The sequence below is a fragment of the Pantherophis guttatus genome, chromosome 1, assembly GCF_059756535.1.
Source record: "Pantherophis guttatus breed Tessera chromosome 1, ASM5975653v1, whole genome shotgun sequence".
NCBI classification, from domain to species: Eukaryota; Metazoa; Chordata; class Lepidosauria; order Squamata; family Colubridae; genus Pantherophis; species Pantherophis guttatus.
The window spans coordinates 2,641,352-2,659,591 of record NC_142063.1 but is presented as its reverse complement, the minus strand read 5'-3'; the positions used below and the strand labels follow the sequence as shown (position 1 = coordinate 2,659,591).

General features: G+C 49.1%; 1 protein-coding gene across 1 annotated transcript in view; it reads left to right on the top strand.

Annotated features, from left to right (window-relative positions):
- The window catches only part of FBN3 (fibrillin 3), a 210,627-nt gene that overhangs the window by 31,393 nt on the left and 160,994 nt on the right, over positions 1-18,240 (top strand). The window contains exons 5-6 of the mRNA XM_087893746.1: positions 5,147-5,242; positions 6,337-6,432. Coding sequence (XP_087749872.1) covers positions 5,147-5,242; positions 6,337-6,432 — 192 coding nt within the window. The remainder of the gene's footprint in view (positions 1-5,146; positions 5,243-6,336; positions 6,433-18,240) is intronic.

Genomic DNA, 18,240 nt, shown 5'->3' with positions numbered 1-18,240 from the left:
TACACAAACGCACTGCACACACAGAAAACACACACACACACACACACACACACACACACACACACACAGAGAGGGGGGGGCAGCAGATCTGACCCCCTTGGGCCCAAACCAGAGCTTTCTTTAAAGCCTCCCAAATGTTCGTTTCGGGCCGGCCGTTCAAAGTGAAAAAGCCAGTTAAGTCAGTTCCTCACATATACGACCGTCGCAGTATCCCCACGATCACGTGATCAAAATTCCCAGCGTGTATTTGTGACGGTGGTAGCGGGACCTGGGACAGCCCTGCGAGGTAGGCTGGGCATTGCATCGGATCCCAAATCTCTCGTGGACAGCCATGGCTGAGAGGCGGCCAAAATGGGAGACTCCCTCTATTGAGTGCAACCAATCCAGGGTTGGGATTCAGACGGTTCGTATCGGTTTGGGTGAACCGGTAGTTGTGACCTGCGGGTGGGCCCGCTCACTCACCCCGGCACTATGCTGTCCTATTGAGCTGTGTTTGGGGGGGGCGTGGCCGGCATCAGGCGATACGGTGTGGATTCTGGGGCTCCGGGAGAACACCGATATCCTAGCCGATTTTGGGGATCCCCAGGGATCATAGCTGTCTTGTGGAGACAGCGAAGAAAGAAGACGCTGGCTGGCACGAATAGGGAATGAGCAAGTTCCCTGAAATGCCGGCATTTGTCTTCGACCTGTCGGTGAAGGAAGGCAGCCATTAAGGAGCTGTCACAAGCCAGAACGGACACGATCAGAAAGAGGGAATGTAGGAGCAGTAATTGAATGGAGCAGTGTAACCGGGTGAGTAAATTGGCCAACTCACAGGTAAAAGAAAAAAAGTCTTGGATCGCTTGAAAAAATTGTAGCGGAGGATCGGCGGCTAATTGGCATAGAAGGATTAAAGCGGAGAGGGAAAAAAACCCCAGAACTTTAAAAATCAAACCTAAAGCCCTGGAAAAAATCTTCCATTTGGATTTAAAACTGGATTTGGCAGGAAAAAAATAAGACAAAGAAAAGAAGATAGAAAAACATTTTAAACACTATTGAGCTGCGTTTTTTAATCCGCGTGCATCCGTGCAAGTGCCTGCACTCTCAAAGCCCATGCGCAAAAGTCTGCGTGCACCTGCGGAAGGCGCACCCGCGCTCACATTTTCGGTGCTGGGGCAAACCGGTTGTTAAATTATGCGAAGCCCACCTCCGAACCAGTCAATCCATCAATCAGAATAGAGTTGGAAGGGACCTTCGGAGGTCTTCTAGTCTAACCCTCTGCTCAAGCAGGAGACCCTATCCTATCCCATTTCAGAGCAGTGACCGTCCTGTCTCTTCTTCTTAAAAGCCTCCAGTGATGAAGCACCTTACAATTTCTAGTGGCAAGCAGTTCCACTAATTAATTGTCCTCGCTCTCAGGAAATTCCTCCTTAATTCCAGGTTCCTTCTCTCCTTGATGTGTTTCCATTTGTTGCTTCTGGGGCTTTGGAGAATAATTTGACTCCCCTCTTCTTTGGGGCAGCCTGTTCTGTCCCCAACCACACGCACACACACCAACAGACGTTGAGGAGTTAAAGACCAAACCAGCTGGCAAAATCCTTTTCCTTATGATAACAGAACTTGGCAACAACCTAGTGGCTGCCTGCCAAGAGTTTATTATTTACAAAGAGGAGAGATAACTTCTCCCCACTTCTGATACATCAAAGGAAAGAAGCTCAATAATTACGGAATTAATCAAGTCCAGAGATACTCCAGCAAAGTCTTAAAGCAAAAGTCCGGCAATGCAGAATGGCGTGGAAGCTTTCAGCTTTGTTTGTCACAAGGTTTGACTGGCCACCACGCTCCCTTTTATATCCTGTGGGGTGTGGTCCAGTGACTCAGCCTAATCTCGGGCACGCCTTTTCTTCTGTTGTGCGCGCTTATCTCTGCGACGCTGGCGTGGATCCAGCCAAGACTCATTACCCTCATCACTGTCCATCTGTGGCTGCGTGGACGTGCTTGGCCCCGGCCCTATCTCTTGCCCTTCGGTGGACACCGAAGGCATTGCCAGAGAGGAGGGTCCTGGAGAGGGAGGCCTTGCCAACTCCTCCCCTTCACTCTCGGAGTCCTCTCCTGCCGATGACACAGGCTCAGGTAACGGAGCCACAACACAGCCCCTCAAATACTGGAATTCTGCTATCATGTCCCCCCTTAGTCCTTCTTTTCTCTAGACTGGCCAAACCCAAATCCTGCAACCGTCCTTCGTGTGTTTTAGCCTCCAGGCCTTTCATCATCTTCTTTGCTCTTCTCTGCACTTTTTCCAAAGTCTCAACAACTTTTTTTGAAACGTGGTGACTGAAACTGGACGCAGTTATTCCAGGTGTGGCCTTACTAAGGCTTTACAACACAATACTAATGCTCCACGTGGTTTTGAATCTATCCCTCTGTTTACACACAACCAAGGATTGTATTTGCTGGGTTTAACCTCCCTAAACCCAGCTCAAAAAACACATGCCTCACAGACACACACCCCAAGCAGGGGTCCGCTGGGCTGGGCCACTACTGAAGGCCTCCCCCTCCTTGGCCACTAACTGAGACCCCTGCCCTTTGCAGCTCTCTCTTACGGCAACGCCAGGGGCTGCCACAAAGGATGGCAAGGAAAACAGGCCCAGCCGGATGCCCCCACTTGGCCAAAACACGGGCCGGGAGGGGGGACAGGCTGAGAGTCCTGGCCAACTTCAGCCCAACTCAGTTTCAGGAAGTCCTCAACTTACAACAGTTCATTTAGCGACCGTTCAAAGTTACAATGGATTCTGACAAGTTTTTCTTACTTAGCGACGGTTACAGCATTCCCCGCAGTCGCGTGATCCAAATTCGGAGGATTCATATTTACGAAGGTCCTTTGGGGTGGGGTGGGGGGCTCACGTGATCCCCTTGGGCGACCGTCTGTTGAGTAAACTCCGCAGGGAAAGCCAGATTCGCTTACACAACCGTGCGACTCCCTTAAACGACCCGCCGCGATCTACTCAACCACCGTGGTGCAGGAAAGGTCGTGAAACGGGGCAGAACTCACCAGACGTGCCTCACTTAACCACACAGGAAGTTTGGGGGGGGGGTGCTCCCTTGCGGTCGTAAGTCGAGGACTCTCTCTCGAGCCGAGGAGGTCCGGCTCTGCCGAGCGAGGGATGGGAGACCACAGGGCGATTCCAGGGCGGGAGGCGGGACTGAGAAGTTAGCAGAGCTGGATTTCAGGGAGGTCGCTCTGCTTGGGGGCTGGCTGGGACACATGGGCCATGGAGTAGATGGGGAACCTGGCTCAAGGCTGGGGGCGGGGGGGTCTCGCAGCTGGGAAACATGGAGAGCTATTGGTGGGACAACAACTTTTTGGAGTAGAATTCGAAGAATTTTGGAGTAGAATTCGAAGAATTCTGGGAGTTGAAGTCCACAAGTCTTAAAGTGGCCAAGGTTGGAGACCCCTACTCTTGAGAACGTTGGGTGGGTGGGGTTTTTCCCAATTTTTACAGCCGCGGGGGGGGGAGGGGGGGCTCCCTTTTTCCACACAAAACAGCCCCACCTACTCAATCTGAGCATCTCAGGCAGGGGGCAAAGGAAGGGAGGGAGGGGGAAGGCCGGGGACCATAAAAATGGATGGCCGGGATGGGGGGGAGTAGGGTGGGGGGTGTAACTGCAGAAATGTTCCTCCTGGGAAGGACCCCTGTCAATATTTGGGAACCTTAGCAACCTTCACGGCTGAAAAAAACCCACAACAGATGTGAAGGGCAGATGTGACCCATAGCCTAGCACTTGTTCGACTGTGAGGGGGGGGGGTCTTGAATGGTTTTTTAAAATTCCTCTTCAGAAAACACACACACACACACACACACACACACACACACACACACGGGGGGGGGGGGGTGTTGGGAAAGTCCTGTCTTCCCTCCTTCCCTGTCTTCCTTTTACTCTCCTTTCCATTTCTCTATCTCCTTCCTTCCTTGCCCTTCCTCCTCCCTCCCTTTCTTTCTTCTTTCTTTCCTCCCTCCCTCCCTTTCTTCCTTCCTATCTACTTCCTTCCTTCCTTCCTCCCTCTTTCCTTCTGCTCTTCCTCCCTCCCTCCCACCCTGTTCTTCCCTTCCTTCTCTCCTTCCATCTTCTGTCCTCCCTCCTCCCTGCCTCCCTCTTTCCTTCTGTTCTTCCTCCCTCCTTCCCTCATGTTCTTCCTCCTTCCCTTTCTTCCTTCCTATCTCCTCCGTTCCTTCCTTCTTTCCTCCCTCTTTCCTTCTGTTCTTCCTCCCTCCCTGTTCTTCCATTCCTTCTCTCTTTCTCTCCTTCCATCTTCTTTCCTCCCTCCCTCCCTCCCTTCTTTCATTCCCCCCTCCTTCCTTCTGTTCTTCCTCCCTCTTTTCCTCTCTGCCACTTTCATTATTTTGTTCTTCCTCGCTCCCTTTCTTCCTATCTCCTTTGTTTTTTCCTTCTTTCCTCCCTCTTTCCTTCTGTTCTTCCTCCCTCCCTCCCACCCTGTTCTTCCCTTCCTTCTCTCTCTCCTTAAATCTTCTTTCCTCCCTCCCCCTCCCTTCTTTCGTTCCCTCCCTCCTTCCTACTGTTCTTCCTCCCTCCCTCTTTTCCTCCCTGCCTCTTTCATTATTTTGTTCTTCGTCCATCCCTCTTTTCCTATCTTCTTTGTTTTTTCCTTCTTTCCTCCCTCTTTCCTTCTGTTCTTCCTCCCTCCCTCTTTTCCTCCCTGCCTCTTTCATTATTTTGTTCTTCCTCCCTCCCTTTCTTCCTATCTCCTTTGTTTTTTCCTTCTTTCCTCCCTCTTTCCTTCTGTTCTTCCTCCCTCCCTCCCACCCTCTTCTTCCCTTCCTTCTCTCTTTATCTCCTTCCATCTTCTTTCCTCCCTCCCTCCCTTCTTTCGTTCCCTCCCTCCTTCCTTCTCTTCTTCCTCCCTCCCTCTTTTCCTCTCTGCCACTTTCATTATTTTGTTCTTCCTCTCTCCCTTTCTTCCTATCTCCTTTCTTTTTCCTTCTTTCCTCCCTCTTTCCTTCTGTTCTTCCTCCCTCCCACCCTGTTCTTCCCTTCCTTCTCTCTTTCTCTCCTTCCCTCTTCTTTCTTCCATCCCTCCCTCCCTTCTTTCTTTCGTTCCCTCCCTCCTTCCTTATCCTCCTACTGACTGTCCTCCTTCCTCCCACAGTCCCGTCCTGCAGCACGAAGTGTCTGAACGGGGGAAGCTGCGCCGAGGAGGCCTGCCTGTGCCAGAAGGGATACACCGGGAACCACTGCGGCCAACGTGAGTGCCAACGCAGGCCCGGGCAGCCAGCATCTGCCCGTGGGCATCCCTGGGCAGAGTTCTGGGAAAAATCAACACCCATTTTATTTTCCATTTTATTTTCACAACCACCTTACTGGATAGTTTGGGTGTGTCCGTTTCCCAAAATCACTCTCCATCAATGTTTTTCAACCTTGGCCACTTTAAGAGAGGTGAATTCTGGGAGATGAAGTCCCAGGGTATTAGATTAGCCAAGTGTGAGAAAAAACTGAGTTAAATGTGTGTCCTGGTTTAAGGAATCTTGGGAGTTGAAGCAGTGCTGAAATTCACAGTTTTTTACTATCGGTTCTGTGGGCGTAGCTTGGTGGGCATGGCTTGGTGGGCGTGGCAGGGGAAGGATACTGCAAAATCCCTCCCCACTCCTGGGGGAAGGATATTGTAAAATCTCCACTCCCACCCCACTCCGGGGCCAGCCAGAAGTGGTATTTGCCGGTTCTCCGAACTACTCAAAATTTCCGCTACCGGTTCGTCAGAACCTGTCAGAACCTGCTGGATTTCACCCCTGAGTTGAAGTCCATCTGTCTTAATTTTCCCAAGGTAGAGAAGCACTTCCCCACCCAGAAAATTTGAAGGTTGAGCAGGGATTAAAACCCAAAGTAATTTCTGGATCTATTTGACCCATAATATGCAGAATCACAGAGTTGGAAGGGACCTTGGAGGTCTTCTATTCCAACCCCCTACTCAAGCAGGAGACCTTATACCATTTCAGACAGGTGGCTGTCTAATCTCTTCTTTAAAAAAACCTCCAGTGATGAAGCACCTTACAACTTCTAGTGGCAAGCAGTTCCACTGGTTAATCGTCCTCATTGTGAGGAAATTTCTCCTTAGTTCCAGGTTGCTTCTCTCCTTGGTTAGTTTCCACCTGTTGCTTCTTGATCTGCCTTCTGATGCTTTGGAGAACAGATTGTCCCTCTTAGGTTGATCCTTGCAATGACCATATCTAGTGAGATTTCTTCCTCTGAAATCACCCCCATAAAAGAGGCACTCCGAAGCCCATCTTCCTGGGAATCCCAAGCTCATCTTCTGATTTCTGCTTCTCTCCCTTTCCCGCTCAGCCATCTGCGAAGGAGGGTGCCAGAACGGCGGACGATGCATCGGGCCCAACCGCTGTGCCTGCGTGTACGGATTCACAGGACCCCAATGCGAGAGAGGTAGGCTAGTCAATCCTGTTGGAATGCAATTGAGTCGTGGTGGCGCAGTGGTAGGAAAGCAGCACTGCAGGCTACTTCGGTTGACTGCCGGCTGCCAGCAGTGTGGCAGTTCGATACTGACGGGTTCAAGGTTGACTCATCCTTCCGAGGTCGGTAAAACGAGGACCCAGATTGTTGAGGGGAGCAAGAGGCTGACTCTGTAAACCACTTAGAGAGGGCTGTAAAAGCACTGTGAAGCGTTATATAAGTCTAAGAGGTAAGCGGGAAGGAAGGAAGGAAGAACGGAAGGAAGGAAGGAAGGAAGGAAGGAAGGAAGGAAGGAAGGAAGGAAGGGGCAATAGGCTGACTCTTAAACCGCTTAGAGAGGGCTGGAAAGCACTGTGAAGCGGTATATAGGTCTAAGAGGTAAGTGGGAAGGAAGGAAGGAAGGAAGGAAGGAAGGGAAGGAAGGAAGGAAAGGAAGGAAGGAAGCGGCAATAGGCTGACTCTTAAACCGCTTAGAGAGGGCTGGAAAGCACTGTGAAGCGGTATATAGGTCTAAGAGGTAAGTGGGAAGGAAGGAAGGAAGGAAGGAAGGGAAGGAAGGAAGGAAAGGAAGGAAGGAAGCGGCAATAGGCTGACTCTTAAACCGCTTAGAGAGGGCTGGAAAGCACTGTGAAGCGGTATATAAGTCTAAGAGGTAAGTGGGAAGGAAGAAAGGAAGGAAGGAAGGAAGGAAGGAAGGAAGGAAGGAAGGAAAGGAAGGAAGGAAGCGGCAATAGGCTGACTCTTAAACCGCTTAGAGAGGGCTGGAAAGCACTGTGAAGCGGTATATAAGTCTAAGAGGTAAGTGGGAAGGAAGAAAGGAAGGAAGGAAGGAAGGAAGGGAAGGAAGGAAGGAAGGAAAGGAAGGAAGGAAGGGGCAATAGGCTGACTCTTAAACCGCTTAGAGAGGGCTGGAAAGCACTGTGAAGCGGTATATAAGTCTAAGAGGTAAGTGGGAAGGAAGAAAGGAAGGAAGGAAGGAAGGGAAGGAAGGAAGGAAAGGAAGGAAGGAAGCGGCAATAGGCTGACTCTTAAACCGCTTAGAGAGGGCTGGAAAGCACTGTGAAGCGGTATATAAGTCTAAGAGGTAAGTGGGAAGGAAGAAAGGAAGGAAGGAAGGAAGGGAAGGAAGGAAGGAAGGAAGGAAAGGAAGGAAGGAAGGGGCAATAGGCTGACTCTTAAACCGCTTAGAGAGGGCTGGAAAGCACTGTGAAGCGGTATATAAGTCTAAGAGGTAAGTGGGAAGGAAGAAAGGAAGGAAGGAAGGAAGGGAAGGAAGGAAGGAAAGGAAGGAAGGAAGCGGCAATAGGCTGACTCTTAAACCGCTTAGAGAGGGCTGGAAAGCACTGTGAAGCGGTATATAAGTCTAAGAGGTAAGTGGGAAGGAAGAAAGGAAGGAAGGAAGGAAGGAAGGAAGGAAGGAAGGAAGGAAGGAAGGAAGGAAGGAAAGTCAGGAAGGAAGGAAGGAAGGAAGGAAGGAAGGAAGGAAGGAAGGAAAGGGCAATAGGCTGACTCTTAAACCGCTTAGAGAGGGCTGTAAAAGCACTGTGAAGTGGTATATAAGTCTAAAAGCCAAGTGGGAAGGAAGGGAGGGAGGGAGGGAGGGAGGGAGGGAGGGAGGGAGGAAGGAAGGAAGGAAGGAAGGAAGGAAGGAAGGAAGGAAGGAAGGAAGGACGGAAGGAAGGAAGGAAGGAAGGAAGGAAAGGAAGGGAAGGAAGGAAGGGCCGTGGTGGCACAGTGGTTAGAATGCAGCATTGCAGACTAATTCTGCTCACTGCCAGTAGTTCAATCCTGACTGGCTCAGGGTTGACTCATCCTTCCGAGGTCAGTAAAATGAGGACCCAGATTGCTGGGGGCAACAGGCTGACTCTGTAAGTCTATTAAGTCTACTATTAATCTTCTCATCATTCCTGTCACCCATCTCCTTCCACTTATGACTGCATGACTGTAACCTTGTTGCTGGTATCCTTATGGTTTATATTGACTGTTTCCTAGTATGATTTGATTGCTTATTTGTTCCCTTTGGCTACTATTAAGTGGTGCACCTTATGATTCTTGACAAATGTATCTTTTCTTTTATGTACACCGAGAGCGTATGCACTAAGACAAATTCCTTGTCAATCACACTTGGCCAATAAAGAATTTATTCTATTCTATTCTATTCTAAACCGCTTAGAGAGGGTTGGAAAGCACTGTGAAGTGGTATATAAGTCAAAGTGCTAAGTGGGAAGGAAGGAAGGAAGGAAGGGAGGGAGGGAGGGAGGGAGGGAGGGAAGGAAGGAAGGAAGGAAGGAAGGAAGGAAGGAAGGAAGGAAGGAAGGAAGGAAGGAAGGAAGGAAGGAAGGAAGGAAGGAAGGAAGGAAGAGCCGTGGTGGCGCAGTGGTGAGAATGTAGTATTACAGGCTAACTCTGCCGACTGCCAGGAATTCAATCCTGACCGGCTCAAGGTTGACTCAGCCTTCCATCCTTTCCAAGATCGGTAAAATAAGGACCCAGATTGTTGGGGGCAAGAGGCTGACCCTGTAAACTGCTTAGAGAGGGCTGTAAAAACATTATGAGGTGGTATATAAGTCTTAAGTGCTTTGCTATCCCGTTGCAAGTGAGTTAAACATACTGGTTCTGATTTAAGCTGGGGAATTCGGTGAGTTTTTTTTTTTTTTTTAATTTGATTTATATGCCGCCCTTCTCCGAAGACTCAGGGCGGCTTACAATGCGCTAAGCAATAGCCTTCATACTTTTTGTATATATTTATACAAAGTCAGCTTATTGCCCTCACAAACTGGGTCCTCAATTTACCTACCTTAGAAAGGATGGAAGGCCGAGTCAACCTTGAACCTTGGCGAGATTTGAACTTGCAGTAATTGCAGACAGCTGGTGTTAATCACAATGCTATCAGTCTGCTGAGCCACCAGGCCCTATGGTGGAGTTAAAATCCATATGTCTTAAAGTTGCCAAGTTTGAGAAACTGAATTAAATTAAGCACTGGCTCTGGTTTAAGCTGGGGAATTCTGGGAGCTGAAGTCCCAATGTCTTAAAGTTGGCTAAGTTTGAGAAAGTGAGTTAAACATACTGATTCTGGTTTAAGATTTTGGGAGTTAAAGTCCACCTGTCTTCAGGTTGCCAAGTTTGACGAACCGAATTAAACACACTGGTTCTGGTTTAAGCTGGGGAATTCTGGGAGTTGAAGTCCCAATGCCTTAAGCTTTCCAAGTTTGAGAAACTGAATTTTCTCAGCAAGAGAATTCAAGAATTTTATTTTGGGGGGTTTCTATTTTTTTGTTTGTTTTTGGCTTATTAAAAGACAGGCTTCAATGCTTGGGTAATGAGCCCAATCTTGGGCTGTGGAGCCATAGATATTTTTGTCAAGGAACAGTGAAGGCTTGAGATTTCTGTGGAAATTGGGATCGTAGAAACACCCAGGAGCATAGAAGAGTCCAAAGGCAGATGCATGAATAAATGTGATAAATGTATTTATTCATATAACAAAACATATTAACTATATACAAAGGCTGTCTTAATATCCATTAGGATGGGGGGCACACAGCGTGTGTGACCACCCCTATCAAAGATCACGTCTCGTGGAGGACAAACGTAAAAGAGAGCATGGTGGAGAGGTTAGAGGGGGTTTTATACTCAGTGTAAGCCCCTCCTCTCCACATAGGGGTGGGGGCACTTTCTGCCTCCACTAGTGTCTGTATGATATATGTGCCAATGGCTTGCAAATACTTGACAATTTCTGATTTCCGGTTGCAAATGTAGGCAAAGGGCTCGAGGTCTTCAATGCAGAACGTTTAGCGTAGCCGGGGGGGGAGTGGGGGGGACCGAAGCAATGCCGCTGGATGTTGTCAGCCATCTGCAGTCTGGTTGAACTAAGGCAGGGATGGCGAACCTTTTTGGCACCGAGTCCTGAAAAAGGAGCGTGCACGCTTGGCCGCAACCAGGGGTGGGTTCTAAAATTTTTTACTACCGGTTCTGTGGGCGTGGCTTATTTTGTGGGCGTGGCTGGATGGTCATGTGACAATTCTTTAGGATTTAGCAGAGGTACTGATCTACCAGGCTTTTATTTATTTATTTATTATTTATTATTCAAATTTCTATACCGCCCTTCTCCTTTCGGACTCAGGGCGGTGAACAGCCAAGATAAAAACATCTATACAAACATCACAGTTAAAAATAAAGTTAAAATAATTTATAAATTTGGCCCATAATTTAAAACTTGTCAATTAAAATCAATATTAAAATTTTAAAACTAACCCTAAAATCAGGACAGACCGGCTAACTGAAAAAAATAAGTTTTTAGGGCCCGACGAAAGATCCGAAGGTCGGAGATCACTCGTATCTCTGGGGGTAGATTGTTCCAAAGGGTAGGTGCCACCACAGAGAAGGCTCTCCTCCTGGGGGTCGCCAGCCGGCATTGTCTGGCCGATGGCACCCTGAGGAGGCCCTCTCTGTGCGAGCGAACCGGCCGGTGGGAGGCTATTGGTGGCAGAAGGCGGTCCCGTAAGTACCCCGGCCCTAAGCCATGGAGCACTTTAAAGGTGATCACTAACACCTTGAAGCGCACCCGGAAGTCCACCGGAAGCCAATGCAGCTCGCGCAGGAGAGGAGTCACATGGGAGCGCCCCGTCGCTCCCATAATCCCATAATTTAACTGCTTGCAGAGCTGCACCGGTCTACTCATTTGTTTTTGGAGGCATCGGTCTACTCATTTGTTTTCTTTTAACACTGATCAGCTGTAGGGCAGCAAGAGTTTAAACAGTTTTTTCCCCTCTAGCCGATCAGCTGGGACTCAGGAGGCAGCAATAGATTGGGGGTGGGGCCAAATAAAAGGTAAGAATAATGCAGGGGGGGCAGGAGGGGGCGGGGGGACGGGAGGGCAGAACCGGTTCGGTGACGTCATATCGTCACCGCTACCAGCTCGGCGGAACCGGGCGGAACCCACCACTGGCTGCAACTCAGAAGAGGAGCTGCCCAGGGTACATGCGCGTGCCCAAAAATGAACTTCCGGTTTCAGCTACTGAACTTCCGGTTTTAGCCAGCTACTCTTCTGGGTTTCTGGCGCACATGCGCACACGATGATCAGCTGGACGGCGCGCACGCTCACGCCGGAAAACGGAAGACCAGGTCTTCTAGTTTCAGCACTGCCGCATGCAAAAAGGTCAGCTGTTCGTCACGCATGCCAGAAACCCGGAAGAGAAACGGGTGACGTCGTGCGTGCCAGGCAACATGGCTCTGCATGCCATTTTGGGCACGGGTGTCATAGGTTCGCCATCACGGAACTAAGATCACTAAAAGCAGCTTGTGCATACCTACAGATCAGGGGTGGGTTCTAAATTTTTTTACTACTGGTTCTGTGGGCGTGGCTTATTTTGTGGGTGTGGCTTGGAGGTCATGTGACTAGGTGGGCGTGGCTAGCTGGTCAGAGTCATTTCTGGAAGGTCCTCGCACTTATGACCAGTCCTCGCACTTACGACCCAACTCATTTGTTTGTTTTTAACACTGATCAGCTGTAGGACGGCCCTTTGAAGCCCCGCGGCAAGAGTTTAAACAGTTTTTTTCCCTCTAGTCATCAGCTGGGACTCAGGAGGCAGCAATAGATTGGGGGTGGGGCCAAATAAAAGGTAAGAATAACGTGGGGGGGTGGGGGGGTGAGAACTGGTTCGGTGATGTCATATCATCACCGCTACCGGCTCGACCGAACCGGACCGAACCGGGAGGAACCCACCACTGCTACAGATACTCACACCGTTTACCTGCCGGATAGAAGCAAGGAGCTTAATATAAATAGCCCCCATTCCAGACAGTCCTCAGTTTCAGACGTCGAGAGAGGAAAAATGCTCAGATGAAATGCCAACGAAACAAAAATAGAAGTCTGAATCAAATCCATGTGTACTTTGGATGAAAGATGTGTAGAATTGCTCTGCAGGGCGTCTGCTCTGCGCTCCCAAATCTCCTGGCTTGCTTTCCAACAAGCCTTTAGCCCTCCATGAAAAGAGGGATAGAATCAAAGAGTCAAGAGTCTTGGTGGCGCAGCATACTAAAGCACTGTTATTAACAGTGTTATTAACACCAGCTGCCTGCAATTACTGCAGGTTCAAATCTCGCCAGGCTCAAGGTTGACTCAGCCTTCCATCCTTTCTAAGGTACGTAAAATGAGGACCCAGATTGTGAGGGCAATAAGCTGACTTTGTATAAAATATACAAAAGGATGAAGGCTATTGCTTAGCGCATTGTAAGACGCCCTGAGTCTCCGGAGAAGGGCGGCATATAAATCAAATTTTTAAAAAAAGAAAAGATGACGTGAAGTTCTACTACCGCTTTACAAAGCCTTGGTAAGGCCACAGCTGGAATACCGGGTCCGGTTCCGATCATCACGATGCAAAAAAGATGTTGAGACTCTGGAAAGAGTGCAGAGAAGAGCAAGAAAGATGATTCGGGGACTGGAGGCCAAAACGAACGAAGAACGGTTGCAGGATTTGGGCGCTTCGAGGCTTTCAAGAAGAGATTGGGCTGCCGTTTGTCAGAAATGGTGTAGCGGGGGGTGAGTGGGGTTGGACTAGATGACCTACAAGGTCCCTTCCAACTCCTGTTACTCTTATCTGTAAGGCTAGTCTAGAAAAAAGAAGGACTGGGGTGACATAACAGCAGTCTTCCAATATTTGAGGGCTGCCCCAAAGAAGGGGGGGGCCCTCCCACCTTAAAGCAAAAGGGAGAAAATCCATTAAAGCTACAGTGATCCGACTGTCTTTGGAACTCCCCGAGACTGGGTTTTGTGCAGGCATGCCTCAAATGCCACCGAAAATCAGGCGGCTTTTAACCCGCGTGGCCGATCGATTGAAACACAAAATGGCGTTTGGGAGATTTTTTGGAATGGCGTTTGGGATCTTGTGCCTGTGAAGAACTCGAGGGTTTTTTTTGGTGGGAAGGTGGGAAAGCATTTCCGGTGTCTGAGATTAAACCTGATTCCCAGCTGGGCTGCCTCTGCCAAAACAAACCGGGGCCCTGGCTGTGCGAAGAAAGAGGGATCGGGTTTCAAAGCCTCCTGAGCTTCTTCGAGGCGGCAGGATAAGTTCTGCCTGCTGGAGTCTTAGCTCCGACACCCCCCCACCCCCCCCTTAACAGTCGGGGTCTCCTTGCAACCCTCCAGATGTTTTGGATTAAAGTTCTCATCAAACCCAGCTGTTACGGTCTGGAGTTGGGAGGTGGCAGGCTTTTGTAGGCCCAAACATCTGCAGGGCATCGGGGTGAAGAAAGCGGATCGGCCGGGCGAGGGAAGAAGCCGAGCGGGACGTCTCCTATTTCTTCCTCTTCTTGCAGAATAACAGAGTTGGACGGGACCTTGGAGGTCTTCTAGTCCAACCCCCTGCTCAGGCAGGAAACCAATTCAATATGTGAGTCGACAGTGTGCGGCAGCAGCTAAAAAAGCCAATGCAATCCTAAATTGCCTTAAACATCATCTAGGACTCCAGGGCCCATCATGGTAGAGAACGGCTTGGCTTCCTCTTTGGCCTTGGCTCAGTTCTGGGTTGCATCAACAGATCACGTAAAGTGTTAGTACTGCTTTATAAGGCCTTGGTAAGCTCACACTTGGAATATTGCATCCAGTTTGAACAGGATAAGAGAGTTGGAAGGGGCCTTGGAGGTCTTCTAGTCCAACCCCCTGCTCAGGCAAAAAACCCTATACCTTTTTTCCCTTCAGGTGCCGAAAGTGCGTCTCGCGCATGCCCACACCTACAATGCAATGCCCCCCCCGCGCACAACCCCCCTGCGCCCTGTTTTGGGCCTAGCAGGCCTCCCTGAAGCCTCCAGAGGTCAGAAATGGCCCGTTTCTGGACTTCCGGTAGGCCCGATTCTCGCCCTCCCCAGGCTCCGGAGGCTTTCCTGGAGCCTGGGGAAGGTGAAAACGGCCTCCCGCACCCCTCCGGAGGCTAGAAACCAGGGGTGAAATCCAGCAGGTTCTGACAGGTTCTGGAGAACCACTAGCGGAAATTTTGAGTAGTTCAGAGAAACGGCAAATGCCACCTCTGGCTGGACCCAGAGTGAGGTGGGAATGGGGATTTTGCAGTATCCTTCCCCTGCTACGCCCACCAAGCCACACCCACAGAACCGGTAGTAAAAAAAATCTGGATTTCACCACTGCTGGAAACGGCCCATTTCTGGACTTCCAGGAGGCCTGTTTTTCGTCCTCCCAGAGCTTCCGCGCGAGCCCTGTACTTACCTGGCATCCACAACGGGCCACGTAGAGACTCCTGGGAGGGGAGGGGTGGCATGGGCGAAGCCAGCCCAAAATCAGCTGGCCGGCACACGCATGGGCACTGGAGCTGACCTAGGGCAATAGCTTGTGTGCCCGCAGATATGATTCCGCGTGCCACCTGTGCCACATCACGGCCCTATCCCATTTCAGACAAGTGGCTGTCCAGTCTCTTCTTAAAAACTTCCCGTAATGTTGCAGCATCTACAACTTCTGAAGGCAAGGAGTTCCACTGGTTAATTGTTCTCCCTGTTAGGAAGTTTCTCCTTAGTTCGAAGTTTTGGTCGCCACGGTGTAAAAAAGATGTGGAGACTTTACAAAGAGTGCAGAGAAGAGCAACAAAGATGATTAGGAGACTGGAGGCTAAAACATATGAAGAACGGTTGTATGTCTACTTTAATGAAAAGAAGGACCAGGAGGGACATGATAGCATCTTCCAATATTTGAGGACCCAGATTGTGGGGGCAATAAGCTGACTTTGTATAAATATACAAAAAGGATGAAGGCTATTGCATAGCACATTGTAAGCCGCCCTGAGTCTCCGGAGAAGGGCGGCATATAAATCAAATTTATATATATATATATATATATATATATATATATATATATATATATATATATATATATATATATATATATATATATATATATATATATATATATATATATATGCTTTTATGTGCATATTCTTTCTAGCCAGGTTCCACCTATGTAAGCTAAGTTGTTCTTCAGCCCTAGTTCTGTGAAATCTCATTCACAAGTTTCTGGGCTTTTTGTATCCTGCTGAATAGCAACAACTCTGTGCTGCAATTTGGGAGACTCAGATAGCTATTTCTGCCTTATAAGGCGTCATCAGTGAGCCACACCCTCTTTTCAAGTATCCTCCCTGTAAAGGTACAATGTGTCTTTTTCTTTTTTCATAGGCTTTTATGTGCATATTCTTTCTAGCCAGGTTCCACCTATGTAAACTAAGTTGTTCTTCAATATATATATATATTTGAGGGGCTGCTCCAAAGATGAAGGTGTCAACCTATTCTCCAAAGCACCTGAGGGTAGGACAAGAAGCAACGGGTGGAAAGTAATCCAGGAGAGAAGCAACCTGGAATGAAGGAGAAACTTTCTAACAGTGAGGACAATTAACCAGTGGAACAGCTTGCCACCAGAAGTTAGGGATGCTTCATCATTGGAGGTCTTCAAGAAAATATCAGACAACCATTTGTCTGGAATGGTATAAGGTCTCCTGTTATTCTGTGTCCCCATCATCCCTTTCACTGTGGGGCCAGGCAAGGAAAGGGGAAACCCTTGCGAGAAATCATTTTTTCTTCTTCCTGGCCCCACATTTATCATTTCTGCAGGTATTTTGGCTTTTCCCTGACTGCAAAGGGCCAGCCCTTCCATGAATCCATAGCGTGAAAAGTCACTTTTGATTTTGATTTTTTTAAAAAAAGAAGAGAGTTGAGGGTCCTGTTGCAGCCCCCACTCCTGAAAGCACTGGGGAGGGGAAAACGAAGGAGGGGGCTTTGGAAATCCACAAAGTGGATTGGTAGCACAGTGGTCTAAGGCACCCTGTTATTAAGCTGGTTATTAAGACCAGCTGCCTGCAATTACTGCAGGTTCGAATCTCGCCAAGGCTCAAGGTTGACTCAGCCTTCCATCCTTTCAAAGGTAGGTAAAATGAGGACCCAGATTGTGGGGGCAATAAGCTGACTTTGTATAAAAATATACAAAAGGATGAAGGCTATTGCTTAGCGCATTGTAAGCCGCCCTGAGTCTCCGGAGAAGGGGGGCATATAAATCAAATTAAAAAAAAAAAAGTGAGGAAGGGAGGGAGGGAGTCCAAGCTGGGGGCAATTTGCTAGTTTGCAAAGGTGCAGAATCTTGATTTCTTCAAGATTGGGGTGGGAGGGAGGGAGGGAGGGGAGTTCAGTCAAGAGGGCAGCTGCAACCGGACAGTGCCAAACGGAGTTTGCAAACCTGTGGGGTTTGCCGAGCTGAGCAGCTGCTTATTGGGAGAGAGGGGGTGGGAGATTAATTTTGGACTTTCTTCTTGGATGGGTTTTAATCCCCGGTCTTCCTGGGGCGGGAGGGGGGGGCTGCCTGTGTAATAGCCTAAATCATAATTATTGTAAACCTCCCAAGGGAGTTTTTTTGAGTCCGAAGGAAATCCCCTTCAGTCGCTGGAGGCCGATTCCCAGAAAAGCGTGCAAAAGTCTGCAATCCAAGTATGCAGATGTCTTTCTGGAAGGAGGGGGGAAAAAAGGTGGGGGGAGATAACACAGGGGAGGGGAGGTACAGGAAGGTCATTCTTGTAGGAAGGACTAAGCACTGTTATTAAGAACTGCTGCTTGCAATTACTGTGAGTTCGAATCTCGCCAGGCTCAAGGTTGACTCAGCCTTCCATCCTTTCTAAGGTAGGTGAAATGAGGACCCGGATTGTGGGGGCAATAAGCTGACTTTGTATAAATATACAAAAGGATGAAGGCTATTGCTTAGCGCATTGTAAGCCGCCCTGAGTCTCCGGAGAAGGGCGGCATATAAATTAAAATTAAATTAAAGCAATAAATTAAAGCAATTCGTGCATTGGGGAAGGGGAAAGGTCTGGATGCCCCTTTCCCCAAAACTCAGTTTCTCGAATGGAAGCTGCTTCAAATTGCTGCTAGTCCTTATGATCTCTTGCCAAGGTCGTGCGGGCCAACTTCCTTTGGAGGGGAGGGGAGGAAATAATTGGATTGGCAGGAAGCAAACTCCTCTTCCTCCCCCCTTTGTCTTTGCACCCCCAATCCCCCCCAAATTGAGGAAGGGTCTGCCTACCCATCTCGGGGGAGGGGGCAGTCTTAGCCTCTGTCCCATGTCTTTTCTCCAAAACAGACTTTTCACCTGAACCTCTTCTCTTAAACCCAGGGTTGAATTTCTTTTCCCTGCCAATCAGAGTTTTGATGTTTGGCCTCTCTGCAGATCTGCTGGGTGCTGCTGCTCTGGGTCTCCCCAGCCAGCTGGGGATGATGGGAGTTGTACTCCAGACAACCTGGAAGGCTGTAAGAGGAGGAAGGGGCTTCGCTAGGACCCTTTGAAGCCACCGGATGCCGAGACCGCAGGCCAGGTGTTGGCAAAGAGGACTGAACCAGCCAGAAAATTTGGTTCCTTTGGGAGCTGCTGAACCTGGAAAGTTAAACCTATCCAGGGTTAGCAGAGATGCTTGGAGAATAACAAAGTTGGAAGGGACCTTGGAGGTCTTCTAGTCCAACCCCTTGCTCAGGCAGGAAGCCCTACGTCATTTCAGATAAGTGGCTGTACAAGCTCTTCTTAAAACTTCCACTGTTGGAGCATTCACAACTTCTGGTGGCAAGTCGTTCCACTGGTTAGTTGTTCTCACTGTCAGGAAGTTTCTCCTTCATTCCAGGTTGCTTCTCTCCGGGATGAGTTTCTACCCGTTGCTTCTTGTCCTGCCCTCAGGGGCTTTGGAGAATAGCTTGACTCCCTCTTCTTTGGGGCAGCCCCTGAGATATTGGAAGACTGCGATCATGTCTCCCCTT